The sequence below is a fragment of the Pogona vitticeps genome, chromosome 1 (assembly GCF_051106095.1).
Source record: "Pogona vitticeps strain Pit_001003342236 chromosome 1, PviZW2.1, whole genome shotgun sequence".
Lineage (NCBI taxonomy): Eukaryota > Metazoa > Chordata > Lepidosauria > Squamata > Agamidae > Pogona > Pogona vitticeps.
In genome coordinates this window covers 37,085,781-37,100,671 of record NC_135783.1, presented here as the reverse complement: position 1 = coordinate 37,100,671, position 14,891 = coordinate 37,085,781, and the positions used below count along the sequence as shown (strand labels likewise).

General features: G+C 40.6%; 1 protein-coding gene across 1 annotated transcript in view; it reads right to left on the bottom strand.

The window, feature by feature from the left end:
* The window catches only part of DNAH14 (dynein axonemal heavy chain 14), a 334,274-nt gene that overhangs the window by 55,523 nt on the left and 263,860 nt on the right, over window positions 1–14,891 (bottom strand). Inside the window, 3 exon segments of the mRNA XM_072989973.2 lie at window positions 6,302–6,512; window positions 11,224–11,380; window positions 11,896–12,002. Coding sequence (XP_072846074.2) covers window positions 6,302–6,512; window positions 11,224–11,380; window positions 11,896–12,002 — 475 coding nt within the window.

Here is a 14,891-nt window from a genome sequence, read left to right as displayed (position 1 = left end):
TATTGCTAAATTCAGCCTCCAGTAGTAAGTGATAGAAAAAATAAACTATGTTTTTAGAAGGGGCATAAAGGAGAGTAAAGACATACAAAAAAGGCACTGGTACTATGTGATACAAAGGAAATTTAAATGGATAGTGGGGAAATTACTTCAATTCAGAACCAGGTACTTTAAAAAGAATGAATGTTTCATCTAAAGAGCCCTATATGTTAACATCCCCTTAAATGCAAATAGATACCATCTCCTGTCCAGAGTGATTGCAACTCACCAGAGTAAAGGATACAATACCCAGCCCTTGTGCTCTAAAAGTTTACTCAGAAAGAAAAAAGCACAAATTTTCTTCACATAGTTGCATAAGTAAGAAGAAGAAACTTATTCATGTATCTGGAAAAACTTCAGCATGATACTCTGGTTTCTTTTCAGATCGCATAAATCTTTCGCCTTTTACTAAAGAAAAACTTCAGCATGAATTTATTTCTTGCTCACATGGGGGCAATAGCAATAATGTTTGTCTCCATGACTCCTTTCTTCAATTAAGTCACCGTGATCAACTCACTGTGAAATCACACTGGGGAAGTCCGATTTAAGTGGCCATACAGGGAGACAGGAGAAAAGAGAGGTTAATTACATGTAATTCTGGTTCTTTCAGTGGTCATCTGTGAATTCACACAAATGGGTTTTAGTGCACTTCCAAAGAGAACCTCAGAAACTGCTAGAGCTCTTACACATGCTGTTAGGACCTCCCTCCGGTCACGCTTACCCCACCCATGGCACAGAGTGCCTCAGTTCTGTAGAACAGTCCGCTGCTGCCCAGCATGCAACAGGCATACGTGATGGACAGAGGGGAGGATGGGCAGGAGGTGTGAATTCACAGATGACCACTCAAAAAACCAGAATTACAGGTAAGTAACTTCTCTTTCTTCTTCGTGGTCTCTGTGAATGCACACAATGGGCAACTAGCAAGCTGACTTACCAGAGGTGGGACGTCACAAATGAGCAGAAGCAAGGATAGTGCGAAAAAAGTGGCATCAGCCTTGGCTCGGACATCTAGCTGATAGTGGGCAACAAATGTACAGGGTGTAGCCCAGGTCTTGATCAAGTCCACCCCTCTGAGAAACGCCATGGATGTTTCTACAGCTCTGGTAGAATGTGCCCATACTGGACCTGGCAAGGGTTCATGGGCAAGGTCATATGCCAGATGAAGACAATTCATTTGACACCATGGATGGTGAAGACAATCCATTTGAAAATGGTTTGAGAGGTGACAGGAGAGCCTCTAAAAGGACCATGAACAGCCTCTTAGACTTCCGAAAGAGATATAGAATGCCAAGGCGTGTTGAATGTCTAAAGAGTATAATCAGAACTTTAGGTTGTTGGTAGGTGAAGGGAAGAATTTAGGCAGAATAATGGGCTGCCATATGTGAAAGTCAGACATCACCATTGGAAGGAATGTCAGGGTAGAGACCTTGTCAGGATGGAATTGTAGAAAGCGTGGGACAGCACAGAGAGCAGAGAGCTCACTAGCCCTACAAGCTGAGGTGATAGAAACAAGAAAGAGAGTTTTCAAAGTTGAGCGCTATGTAGAGTTTGCCCCTCTATATCCAGAACTCTTTTTTTGATTGTATGGAACACCCTGGAAGGGGGTATTGAGCCCAGCAAATACGGTGACAGCTCCAAAGTCTTGATTTTCTTAAGAAATAGGTCCAAACCTTTTGGAAACAGGCTGTTGGCAAGCAGCACTTGAAATAAGGTGTCCTGGGCTGAAAAGAAACAGATTCTAATCCAATACTTAAATAATCTGAGCCAAGCCTGAGTCTCAATCCTGTATTGACTGCCTTCAAGGCATAGAGTAGCATAGGGCACGCAATGGGGCAGGCCAAGGATTTTATAAAGAAATGTTGATTGGACCCCTTTCCACAGAACTGAAATGCAGACATCCAGATGGGGACACCATATAGAAGCTGTGCTGCTGATTTAGCATTAAAAATCTGCAGTGCAGCAGGGATGTAAGAGTGGCCCCAAGTGCGATGGAAGCGTAAGATAGCCTGTGCTGAAAGCTTTGCTGACTTAGTCGCTATCCGTTGGTGCATTGACCAGGTCTGTCTGTAATGAAAAAAACAACATCCAAGTACTTAAACTCTCTGACCTGCTGGATATAATTGCCATTGAAGGACCAAGAGAAGGGTTTCTATGCTTTGCCAAAAGCTATAATTTTAGATTTCTCAAAATTTAATTGAAGTCTCAAAATTTAATTGGAGTTTGTTCCCCACTTTATTTTCAGCTGCCCCTCACCCATGGCAATAGACCGAACTATCTCTATTATTTAGAACAGCCACAAGATCGCTGGGCATTTACCCTTGCCAGATGCAAGATAGTACCATCGAGCTTAGTGCAGGGCAGGTATATGGGTTTACCTACAGAACTGAGAGTATGCCCATATGGTCAGGGAGAGGTTGAATCTCTGTAGCATATGTTATTCTACTGCATTTGGTATAAGGACACTGCCTGTCTTATTTGAACACTTTCCTCCCCTCTCATTCTGGATGGGATGATCTGACAAAAATTCAACATCTCCTAAGTGGCACTATTAAGGAAATTACCCTGACAGCTGCTAGTTGCTTCTATGCTATTATGCAGAGACAACGTAGTGTGCTTCGCAGAATGATGAGCCCTAAATATGCATCTGGCTGTTTCCTGCCACCTGTCAGCCGTTGAACATTTTAGCTCTGTTTCACTGTGTTTTAATTTGTACAGTATGCCAATAAAGTTTTCTGTTTGTCTGTCTGTTAAAGTTGAGAGTCTTTCTCGTGTAATCACCAGTGGCTCTAATGGAGTGACCATTTAGAAGTGGATGGTTTGCATGGAGGATGAATATTCCTTAGGCCCCATAGAAATCATTTGAGTGTAGGGTGCCTGAATAATAATGCAGAGTCTGTATTTGGAGGCTGATGAGCGAAGAATAAGCCTTGCTGAGGGAAAATCAGCATGCCTTCTGTAAGGGTAAGTCTTGCCTCACAAATCTTTTAGAATTCTTTGAAAAGGTCAACAGGCATGTCGATGCAGGTGAACCAGTGGATATTGTCTATCTAGATTTTCAGAAGCTGTTCGACACAGTCCCTCACCAAAGGCTGCTGAGAAAATTCCACAGTTAGGGGATAAGAGGGCAGGTTCTCTTATGGTCCCCAACCTTTTCTGAACTGTGGACCAGTTGGGGGTGGGTGGGGTCTGTGGGGGGGCAGGGCACCCATGCGTGTGAAAGAGTGGGTGGGGTGTGCGTGCTGGTAGGGCAGGGCACCTGTGCATGCATGTGAAGGTAGTGCATGTGTGCGTGCGTGGGGTGCGTACAGGCGGGGGGGCAGGAGATCCATCTCTGTGGCCTGGTCCTGCCAAGGCCACGGCCTGGTACCAGGTTGCAGACTGGAGGTTGGCGACCCCGGCTCTTATGGACTGAGAATTGGTTGAGAACCAAGAAACAGAGAGTAGGCGTCAATAGGCAATTTTCACACTGGCAAGAGGTGAAGAGTGGTGTGTCCCAGGGATCTGTCCTGGGACTGGTGATTTTCAACCTGTTCATAAATTACCTGGAGACAGGGAAAAGCAGTGCTGGTGTTGGTATTGTGGGCCTTCAGAGGTGGACCTCGGTGAATACTAGTGACTTTCAAAGAAGATGACTGAACATGAGACGAGGTTGCTTGGGCTCAAGATGGTCGAGCAGGTACCGAGGTGGTATGGCGTGGACATTTCAATGTCATCTGGTAACTGTGATCAGATGGGAGGGACCTCTTATGATGCCAAGGTGGTGCCAGAGTCAGAGGCATAGTATGCCATTCATTGTCTGAAGACTGGCATGGAAGGCCCTCAGCTAGTGTCTGGTATTGAGGAGATGGTGAGATGGAAGAAGAAGCTGAGCTACAAGCATAGGCATAGTGATGTGGCATAGTGTGCCTATGATACTGAGGGTCTATTCGTATAGTTCAAGATCATAATAGATTTTGGGCTTGTAGTAGGTTGGACAGTCATAGAGGTGAACCATCTTAGGACGATGATGATATGGGGGCTCCTGATCTGCAGATGAGTGGTATGGAGCATGAGAGCGGCGCCCTTCTATATCACCACAAGTGTTGACATGGTACGTCTTGCGGGTCATTTTATGAGGAGGAGCCTCCTGTGCCGAGTCCAAGATGTATGGCCTGAGATGGAGCCCGCTTGGGATAGAAGGCTTGCCTGCACTGATTGTGTGACTGCAGTGACCTGACCCCGGTCAGGAGGGTGACTGAAATTATGGGAGAGGGTGGCATTAGATAAAAGGGGGGGAAATCCTTATCCCTAGACATTAAATTGAGACAGACTGCCTCTTGGCCGACAGTGGAGGTGGGTCTGATTTATCCACAGACACTGAAGTTTGAGAGTGCTTGGATCTATCAGGCACTGATGACTTCTTTTTCTACTTATGTGTGTCCAACAGTACCAAGGTTGACTTCAGTGTCAACACCATGGAATGAGTAAAGGTGGGCTTTGATACTGATGCCGAAGACTTTGGTTTACATATCTCTTTCACTTTTTTAGTGGGTTGAGTCAATCTTGTAGGACAGCGATTTTGAGAGGTAAGTGAGGGCTATGGAGGTTGAGGATGGTTTGGATCCATGGTCGAGCACTGAGGTGGTTGTAAAGGTTTTTCCCAGAGGAAAACCCGGGCCTTCTCGGCGGTGGCTCCTCGCCTCTGGAACAATCTCCCTCCAGAGATTCGCGTGGCCCCTACACTAGGCATCTTTAAAACCCAACTAAAAACATGGTTCTTCACTCAGGCCTTCCCTCCAGCCAACTCTTGATTTTCTTCTTATTTTTCCTATTTTTATTTTTATTATAGCTGTTTTGTATTTTATGTATTTGCTGTGTTTATTGTTTACATTTTATGTTGGAAGCCGCCTAGAGTGGTCCATTGGTCCAGATAGGCGGGGTACAAATTAAATCAATCAATCAATCAATCAATCAATCACTGTAAGTGAAGTTTAAGCTTTGGCCTTGTTAAGTTTTCGGAGGTCTGACACAAAGTGGTTTGGTGTGCCTCACCTAAACAGAATAGGCACTGAGAATGCCTATCCAAAAAGTTTATTTTGTTTGGGCAAGACTTGCACCACTTGAAGGGGCCTGAGGCAGAGTGGAGGGGCCTGGAGAATTAGGGTGGGAAAGAATGGTCTTCTTTCTCTCTCTCTTTCTCTTTTACCCATCAACTAAGAAAATAGTCGAAGAGAATAGATCGCAATGAAGGAAGGTCTCCTAACCATATTTTATTTTCTTATCAGATGAACAAACGGACCTCTGTAACCAAGGGGCTGCTGAAATGGTGGCAAAAGAGGAACTGAGGCACTCTGTGCCGTTGGCAGGGCAAGCATGCTGGGAGGTCCTAACAACACGTGTAAAAGCTCTAGAAGTTTCTGAGGCTCTATGCGTAAGCACACTAAAACTATGGATTTGGGTATGTGGGAAATTCTGGATTGATTCACATTTCCCTTTCTGTCATGTGATCAATGAAAAGGAAATGAATCAGATCACATTTTAATCAATATGGCCACCCCTTAAATCTCCTAACATCCTTGTCTCTTGGCTTCTAAGTACCAAATTATATATTACATCTAATCCACCATTACAGCTGAAATCATTCAAGTGTTCAAGAAACATTGACTAAGGCAAATAAGACTGTCAAACAAAGAACGTGCTTAGGTCCTGAAGACCAACCATAAAACAAAACAAACTGATTTGCAAATTATGGTAAATGAGAAAAGCTTCTGCTGTGATAAACACCACCAGCACTTAAGGAATTCTCTCTTATAGTAACAGATTATCTGTGAAATATAGTGTGACCTTGGGTGGAGAAATTTTTTTATCATGTTTTTGTTTTATCTGCTGTCTTGCCTGTTCTACATATAATGAGTTTTTACTTTTAAAAACAGTGATTTAATTATTGTTTTTAATTGTTAGCTGCCCTGTCTCATGATTAGTATATAAGCCCCAGATAAATTTAAAAATGCTTAGTATGTTATACAGCTGCAAACCAGCTCAGAAGAACTGCTACTCAGCTGTGAATTATCAGGGATGTTCAATAAAGACACAAAAAAGACTTAACTGTAACAGGGCCTTTATAATAGTTATTCTATGCAAGAAAGAGTTGGGTGATGGAATGAATATCTGTGGGTCTGAAAGAAGGAGCACATGATTGCCCTAAAACTAAAGATGCAGTGAAGTCATTAAAGTTCATCCATGTGACAATAAACTGCATAATCAAAGAAATTAAAATGGCACTTACATATCAACAATTCCACAGAGTCTAGGCATAAATGAAGCTGCGAGATGACAATTCTGGAGGAATGCCCACTGTCCACTCAGTATCTGTGCTTTGTATATCAGTTCTTCAGCTTTGGCACCTTGACCATGTCCTAGTGAGATCATTTTCACATGTTGGGTGTTTCCTTTTATTTCCTGGGCAAGGCGCAGAAGGACAGCAGCAATGTCCACTCCTGTGTAGAATGTGCAATAAAACTAGTTTGTTTCCACATCCAGAAATGTGCTTTCTTTATATTTATTAATACATAATGTATACTGGGTTAATAACGTGATTTGGATATGATAATTTATATGAAACATATGCTGCATTAAAAATGAACAGAGACTTAACATGGTATATTCTAATTAGGGCGATCAGAAGAGGACTCAACTCTTGTGTGCTTAATAGTTCTATATGTTTAGTAGCTGAGACAAACTACACCTCAAAAAATTCCTTCTACACAACTTTTAAAGATGCAGGAGACCTAGCCTTTCTACACAACTTTTAAAGATGCAGGAGATTTAGCCTTTCTGGTTTCTGGCCATCTTAACTTGATTGTTATATATTATAAACACACTTCCAAACCATGCAGCAATCTTATGAATTAATGGCATCCAAAAGGTCCTACAGGCATACCTTGGTTTACGAATTTATTGTATTCTACGGGATGTTACTTGGGATGTGGTGGCGCCTTGGGACGTGGTGGCGCCTTGGGACGTGGTGGCGCTGTGGGCTAAACCGCAGAAGCCTGTGCTGCAGGGTCAGAAGACCAAGCAGTCGTAAGATCGAATCCACGCAACGGAGTGAGCGCCCGTTGCTTGTCCCAGCTCCCGCCAACCTAGCGGTTCGAAAGCATGCAAATGCGAGTAGATAAATAGGTACAATCTTGGTGGGAAGGTAAACAGCGCTCCGTGTCTAAATCATACTGGCCATGTGACCACGGAAAGATTGTCTTCGGACAAACGCTGGCTCTATGGCTTGAAGAGCGGGATGAGCGCCGCCCCCTAGAGTCGGACACGACTGGACAAAAATTGTCAAGGGGAACCTTTACCTTTACCTTTACGGGATGTTACATAATGTGAAAAATTAGTAAATCAAAACGCAAATTGCCATAGGAACAGGTGAGACATTATAAACCTCCAGGTGCAATGCATTCTGGGAAAATTTTCTTCGTACTAAAAAAACCCAAACCAAACCAAACAAAAAAACCCATAAACTGAGGCATTATTTTCAATGGATTTTCCTTCATAAACTGAAAGTTATGTTAACTGAGGAGTTCATAAACCAAAGTACCTCTGTATAATTATTAGATCTGCTTAGGTCTTCCGGTCTAGACTGTGATTTCCTTTATTAAGTCAATTTGTCTCATGTTAGGTGACTTCTCCTCCCCCTACTGCTTTCCGTTTTTCCTAGTACAGTATTACTTTCTTTGCCAATGACTCTTCTCTTTTCTTAAAATCTTCAAAATATGATACCTTCAGTTTAGATTCTAGCAAGACTTCAGATTTGATCTAGACTTGATTATTTTGTCCTCCTTACAGTCCATGGTATTTGTAAAGTTAGCCTCCAACACTATACTTCAAGGGCTTGAATTTTTCTTCATCACAACTCAGCTTTCGTATCTTTTCATAGTAATAGGGAATGCCACAGTATGGATAGGCTAAGCCTTGGTCTCCAGTGACATATCTACACATTTGAGGGTGTTTTTTAGTTCCTTGATAGTAAGTGGCTCTTCCAAATTTCAGTCTTCTTCTAATTTGTTGGAAACAACATCTATTTAGATTGATCAGGTACAGAAAATGATTAATGATTTTTTTCTTCTTTGTCAGCAATTAAATTCTTCTGTATTTTTGTCTTCTCAGTGTTCAAATAGAATCATGCTTCTGCACTGTCACTTTAACATTCCTCAGTAGTCATTACAAGGGAGGGTGCATTCCTCTTCTTTGATGTACATATTTAAGGTGGTGATGGGCTTCGAGTGTTTGGTAAGGTGAGACTTGTACTGTTAAGAGCCTAGATACCTAGCAGAGTGACCCAAGACAGATTGATCAAAGCTGAGCCATGAGACTGACATGCATTCAACCTCTGTAGGAATTGATTATCATATCAGCAGAAGACAATTTGTTGGTTCCAGTGGTGATGAGGGTAAAGAAATGTTTAAATAGCAGCTACTGGGCGCAAATTTCTTGGAAGGTGACACTGGTGCAAGACCTGTCATAGTAACACTCAAGCATATAAATCTTGTGAGTACTGGGGAATAATGAACACTCCTAAATATTTATCCCTTGGAAACTCTACAATGAAACAGTCCTATGTACACCACATCATTAATACTATAAATGCACATGCACATCTGGTTGACTAAATGGTTTTGGGTAGAAAATAACCAGACCGGTATTTTCTTTTCAGGCTTGTAGTGGATATATATGAATTAATGACCTCCAAAAGGTCTTATCAATTACAGCCCTGCTCAGTTTTTGCAACCTAAAGGCCATGGCTTCATTTACTGAGTTGATCATGCATATTTAGTGTTTGTAAAATATACGTATTTTTGTACATGTGTGGAGCTAATAACAGATTGTAAAACTATAAAATTTATTCAATAAACATAATTTAATCTCCAGCTATTTAACAACAGTTTAGCTAATTGCTTCAATAAATTCATGCACATAGAGATATTTAAGTACACCTAGTGCTCTCACACATAGAAAAATATAAGATAATTTTAAAGTGCTAGATATACAATTTTAATGAATATATAACCTGATACTATGTTTAAAATAAAATCTTTTAATCTAATTTAAAATATTACTGATCGTTAATTTGCATACAATGTCATTTAATCCATCTAAATTATATCTGTACCTCATAAATCTTTTTCTCATTACTTTTAAAAAAACTACTCTTCCATTTTCTTTCTCTCTTATTGCTGTTTACATGCCCATCAAGTTGCCTCCAACTTATTGTGACCCTACAAGTGAGTGATCTCCAAAATGTCATCCCCTCAATAGCCCTGCTCAGCTCTTACAAACCCAATGCCATGGCTTCCTTTATAGATTTAATCCATCTCATATCTGGCCTCTATCTTTTCCAGCTTTTTCTTTCCTCGAGAATCCTGCCTTCTCATGATCTGCCCAAAGTATGAAAGCCTCAGTTTTGTCATTTTTGTCTTCAGATATAGTTCAGGCTTGATTTGATCTAGGAACCACTTGTTCACTTTTCTGTCAGTGCAGGGTATCTACAAAGCTCTCCTCCAGCAATACATTTCAAATGAATCACATTTTTTTCCTGTTGGCTTTCTTCATTGTCCAGCTTTAACACCCATATGTAGTGATCAAGAATAGAAGAGTGTGATGATCTTCCTCTTGATCTCCAGTGACACATCCTTGCACTTGGTGATCTTTTCTAATTCCTGCATTGCTGCCCTTCCAGTTTCAGTCTCCTGATTTCTTAGCTGCAGATTGATTATTGAACCAAGGTATACACAATCTCTAACTATTTCAATTTCTTCACTGTCAGCATTAAAGTTATATAGTTCTTCTGTAGTCATGATTTTTGTCCTGCACACCCATTACTTTCAAAACAATCCATAGCTTCTCATGATTCATGCAGGCAAAGATTTTGTTCTAATCTATGAAGTATAGACTTAGCTTCTTCTCAAGCTTTTTGGTGCGGTCCTGTAGCCAGCTAATATCTCTAACATGACCTTGACTGCCTCTTCCTTTTTAGAACCCAGCTTGAACATCAGGCATTTCTTACTCCATATAAGGTAAAAGCATTTGTTGCAGCACATTGAACATCACTTCCATGAAAATTAAAGCAATTGTCCTATTAGTTACTGCACTCCTTGACATCTCCTTTCTTTGGAACTAAAATGTATTTTCAGTGTGGGGCCATTGTTTTGTTTTCCATATTTGTTGGCATATTCTTGTTAGGATTTTGACAGATTCTGTCTCTGTGGCTTGACATAGTTCTCTTGGCATTCCATCTACCCCAGCAATTTATTTCTTCCCAGTGCTGTTAAAGCACTTTTCACTTCACTTTCTAGAATTGCAGGTTCTTCATCACAGAAATTCTTTTGATAGGAATCTGTCATCCTTTTGTCTCTTCTCTATAGATCTTCAATATATAGTTTCCATGTTCTTTTTAACTGGGCTTTCAGCATTCCTAGGATACATTTAAATTTTGCTTTGATTTCTTGAATCTTCTGGAACAGATATATCATTTCCCCCCTTTTGTTGTTGTCTTGTATTTCTTTGCACTGGCCATTATAACAGAGTCTTTGAAAAGCTGCATTCAGGATTATTACTGTACTTCTGTCAGTTTTTACTTTTGCTTCTTGCATGTCGTTAACTATTTTAAACATTTCTTCTGTCATCCATCTAAGTTTTTCTTTTTTTTACAGAAATTGTATTTTTCCATTCTTCCCTAATAATATCTTTGGTTTCAGTTCACAGTTCTTCTAGGTCAAATTCAATTGAGTTTAGGATTAAAGACACTCCATTTCTTCTGAGTTTGTCATTTCCAGACTAAAACACTTTGTATTTGTCTGACTGACTATATTCCATTTTATTTTGCTGATGTGGTCGATATTTCTGAAGAGGTTGGATGCATCTTCGTGTGATACCTCAGCTGGTACCTCAACTGTGAACATTATACTTTAGGTAACCCTGCTAGAAGTCCGGGCTCATGATGGAGTCTAGAGACTACTGATGACATTGCTCTGACTCACTCAAATCTCCTTACCATATTAAGGTGTGTATCCAAAAAACGGTGTCTCTCATTATTTTATATTTTATTCATGGAATTTATTAATTACTAACCTGAGCTGCACAGGAAACATATAATTTGTATTCATAAGAGTAACATTTACTTATATCATTATTTATTTTTACAACACTTACCATGAGTATGGATCAGAATGAGTGGTGTCATAGAATCAGAGTCTCGGTATACTGCTTTCAGATCAGTTCCTCCAGTCTGAATATATTTGGATCCTAATTTCTCAGTTACAAATGTTCGTATCGCACTGTTTAAGCTTTCTAGTCGAAGAACCTTTATCTACAAAAATAGGGATAATATACCTACATATGTAAAGGATATAAACAAGAGCAAAGAGGCTAATGAAACCTTAAAAATTGACTAGTTTTATTCATGAGCTGCAACCTGCTTTTTGTCTGAGTAGGGAGATATCTATGCACATATTTGGGTGAGTAATGTAATCTGCCTGGATGAAATTAACAGCAGGTTAGAAAAAAACTGTGGGAAGAATGGAACATTGGATACTTACTCTGGTGGGTATGGTTGATGAATCCACACAAACTGGATTTCGCCCTTCACTGACCAAGTCAAAAGCAGCAGTCGTATGAGGCTGAAAACATGCAAGCTGCAGGCACACTCTATCTAGAAATCTTCTTGTTTGTAATAAAGTCCTTGATCATCTCTGATATTTGTATTTTTTTAAAGTGTCATAATTGATTTTTCAATATCAGCTAAAATAAAGGCTCTCTAGATACAACTAAACTTAACCAATATAGTCTCTAATAAAAATATTAAAGATACTTCACTATACTTACCAAGATAAGTCTTTCAAATGAAGAAAGTTTATGCCAAGGAAAAATTAAAGGTGCACTGCTCTGATCATAGCTTTTTTGTATAACTTCAGACTGAGGATCTGAAAAGTCTGAAAGAGATAAAATAATTATGCTACATAAATATTGTAAGATATTTGTAAATTCATATGGACTGTATTAGTTGTATAAAGGAATATTTTAATTATTGGTGGCTATTTCACTGGGAATGAATGAGAGGGAGAGGGAGGCCTATTTTGGAGGAGGAGTCCCAGTTCAGAAGCATCATTCAAGCAACTGTAAAAAGATCTATTCCTGTCACTCCTTTGCTGCTAATATACAAATCAGCAAATTAGGGAAAACTTTAGACCTGGAGCAGATACTCAGCTTTTGAATTTTTTTAACTTACATTTTTAATATTTCAGTTTTATTATTAATTTTCAGTATCTGAATATGTTAATATTTTTTATATTATTTCAGCTAATTATTTTCATTTTTATTTTTACAGATTGTTTTAGCTTTTTATATTTGTGAGTTCCCCTAAGAGCATTTGTCCTTAGGGGTGGTATATGCATCTTATCAGAGAAGCAAGGTGGAGCAAGTGGGACTTGAATCTAGGGTGCCAAAATTTAGAGGGTATAAAATTCAACCATACACTTTCTATTGCCTGGTTCAACTCAGATTGCCTGTTTAACATTGTGTTCTGTTTTCTCTAATCATCTTTTATTGAGACCAGGAAGTGCTTTGGCCTGATAATGATAATATATAATTATCATGTAATGATAACCATGGTAAAATTTTTCTGCCAAGAAGAATAAGCCTTTCTTGGGTTTCTTCAAGCTCCCATGAGTCTTTGGAGATCTAATCCTCAAATTCAGCTGATGCCTTAACCAGGATACAGCTGGCCTTAAGATAAACCTCTGTCTGTTGTTGTTTCCCAGCACACCTTTTCCCCACATTCCAGCAAATCATAGTTCACTGGTGGCAGTGGTGCCTGACAACATCATTATTGCATGTGTACAGTCACTCATGCCATCTTTGCTGCCTTCCAGGACATATGCACATACGTACACATGTCACTCTAGACAAAAGTAAATTCCGCAGCATGTAGAATCACAAGCTTAGGACTACTTTCCCCTGATTTTCCTCCTTTGCCATGACAGCATGCAGCAATACTTTCTTTACTCAACCATCCCTTGGCATTTTGGCTCTGCTGATTACTAGGAGAGAAAAAACTGAAAATATATTCTCAAGAGAAAATTCCTGCCCTGGGCTTTGAGGGGCTCTACTCACACATATTGGTTCCCAAATAGACGTCCTCAAAGAAGCCATGCTGCCCTGTCACTGAGCTTTGGGTTGAACCTTTCTCCTCAATTTCTGTGTTTACTTACAACTACATGGAAAAACCAAAGCAAAGTAGGATGAAGCTTTTGGCAGTTCATACCAGTGTGGAAGGATGGAGGCAAGCTAAAGGATTACAGATGACTGAATAAATAAGGACAAAATATGAAGAGGATAGGGCTGGAAAAGAAGAGTGGAAAACGTTATTCCACAAGCCATGATTGGGCAATGGGGCCAAGGCAATTTGCACAGAACCATGGGCAAGCTTTCAAGATCTCTACTTCTCTTCCCAAGCATTAAATTACAAAATATAACGAGAGAAAAAGAAAGGTTACTTACCTGTAACTCTGGTTCTTCGAGTGGTCCTCTGTGAATTCACACTAATGGGTTAAATCTGTGCTTGTGCAGAGGCCTCGGAATATTCTAGAGCTTGAAGTAACATTTTTGGCTCCTCTCCTCAGGACCTCATGGTCCGCCCACCTTAACAGTTACCTCAGTTCCCCAAATTCCGCTGCTGCTCTAAGGCGAGACAGCCATGACGGAAAGAGGGGAGGACGGGCGGGACGTGTGAATTCACAGAGGACCACTCGAAGAACCAGAGTTACAGGTAAGTAACCTTTCTTTCTTCTTCGTGGCCTCTGTGAATCCACACTAATGGGTGATTAGCAAGCTTGCCTCTGATAGGAGGAGGGACATCACGGCAAAACAGCAGACAGGATCGCGCGTCCAAAAATGACATCCTCCTTGGCCCGCAGATTCAGGCGATAGTGAAAGATGAAGGCTGACGGAGCGGGGAAAATGGCAGCTGTGCAGGTTTCTAACAGTGGGACACCCTTGAGGAAAAGCTGTAGAAGTAGCCAAACTTCCGGTAGAGTGAGCATTCACCAGGTGCAGGTGATTAGACTTGCGAAAAAAAAAACAGTCCTGTAAACATAGAACGATAACGCTCTGCGAACATCTAGCAGGTCAAGTGACCTCTCTACATCTGTAGACAGTTAGGAAAGAAAGTGGGCAGACTGATAGGCGGCCAAACATGAAACTCAGTAGAAACTTTGGATATGAAGGAGACATCTGGGTACAGTATAACTTTGTCCAGGTTAAAAAAAAAGTAGTAAGGGAGGAGCCACCTGAAGTGCTACTGGAAGTAACTGCAACTAAGAAATAACCTTGAAAGTCAACAAATGTTCAGTAGTCGTGGTCAGTGGCTCAAACAATGAACGCGAGAGGCACTTGGGACAGTGTGAAGAGTCCACTGTGGTATAGACCGGCCCTGTGGAGGGTAAAGGTTTGCCATACCAGGGGAAAACCTCTTCACTTAGGGTAGCAAGTAGTAATTTTGGTAAATGCCAGCCAATTGCAGAAATAGAGTTGATTGGTAGAGGGCTTCCTGGAGTGTGATAATATGGAGTTTATTGAGGAGGAATTCTCCACGCCATGAGGTGAAGAGCTTGTAGATCTGGACGGTATGTTTTCCCTTGATTCTGGGTCAGAAGATGAGGAATAGACAGGGGTCTCATGGAGCCTGATGACATTGTCAGCAGTGTTGTGAACCACAGACATCTGGGTCAGTATGGGTCTATGAGGATCACCGTGGCATTGTCATGTCGTATCTTCAGTATTATGCGCAGTAGGAGAGGTATTGGAGGGAACATGTACATGAA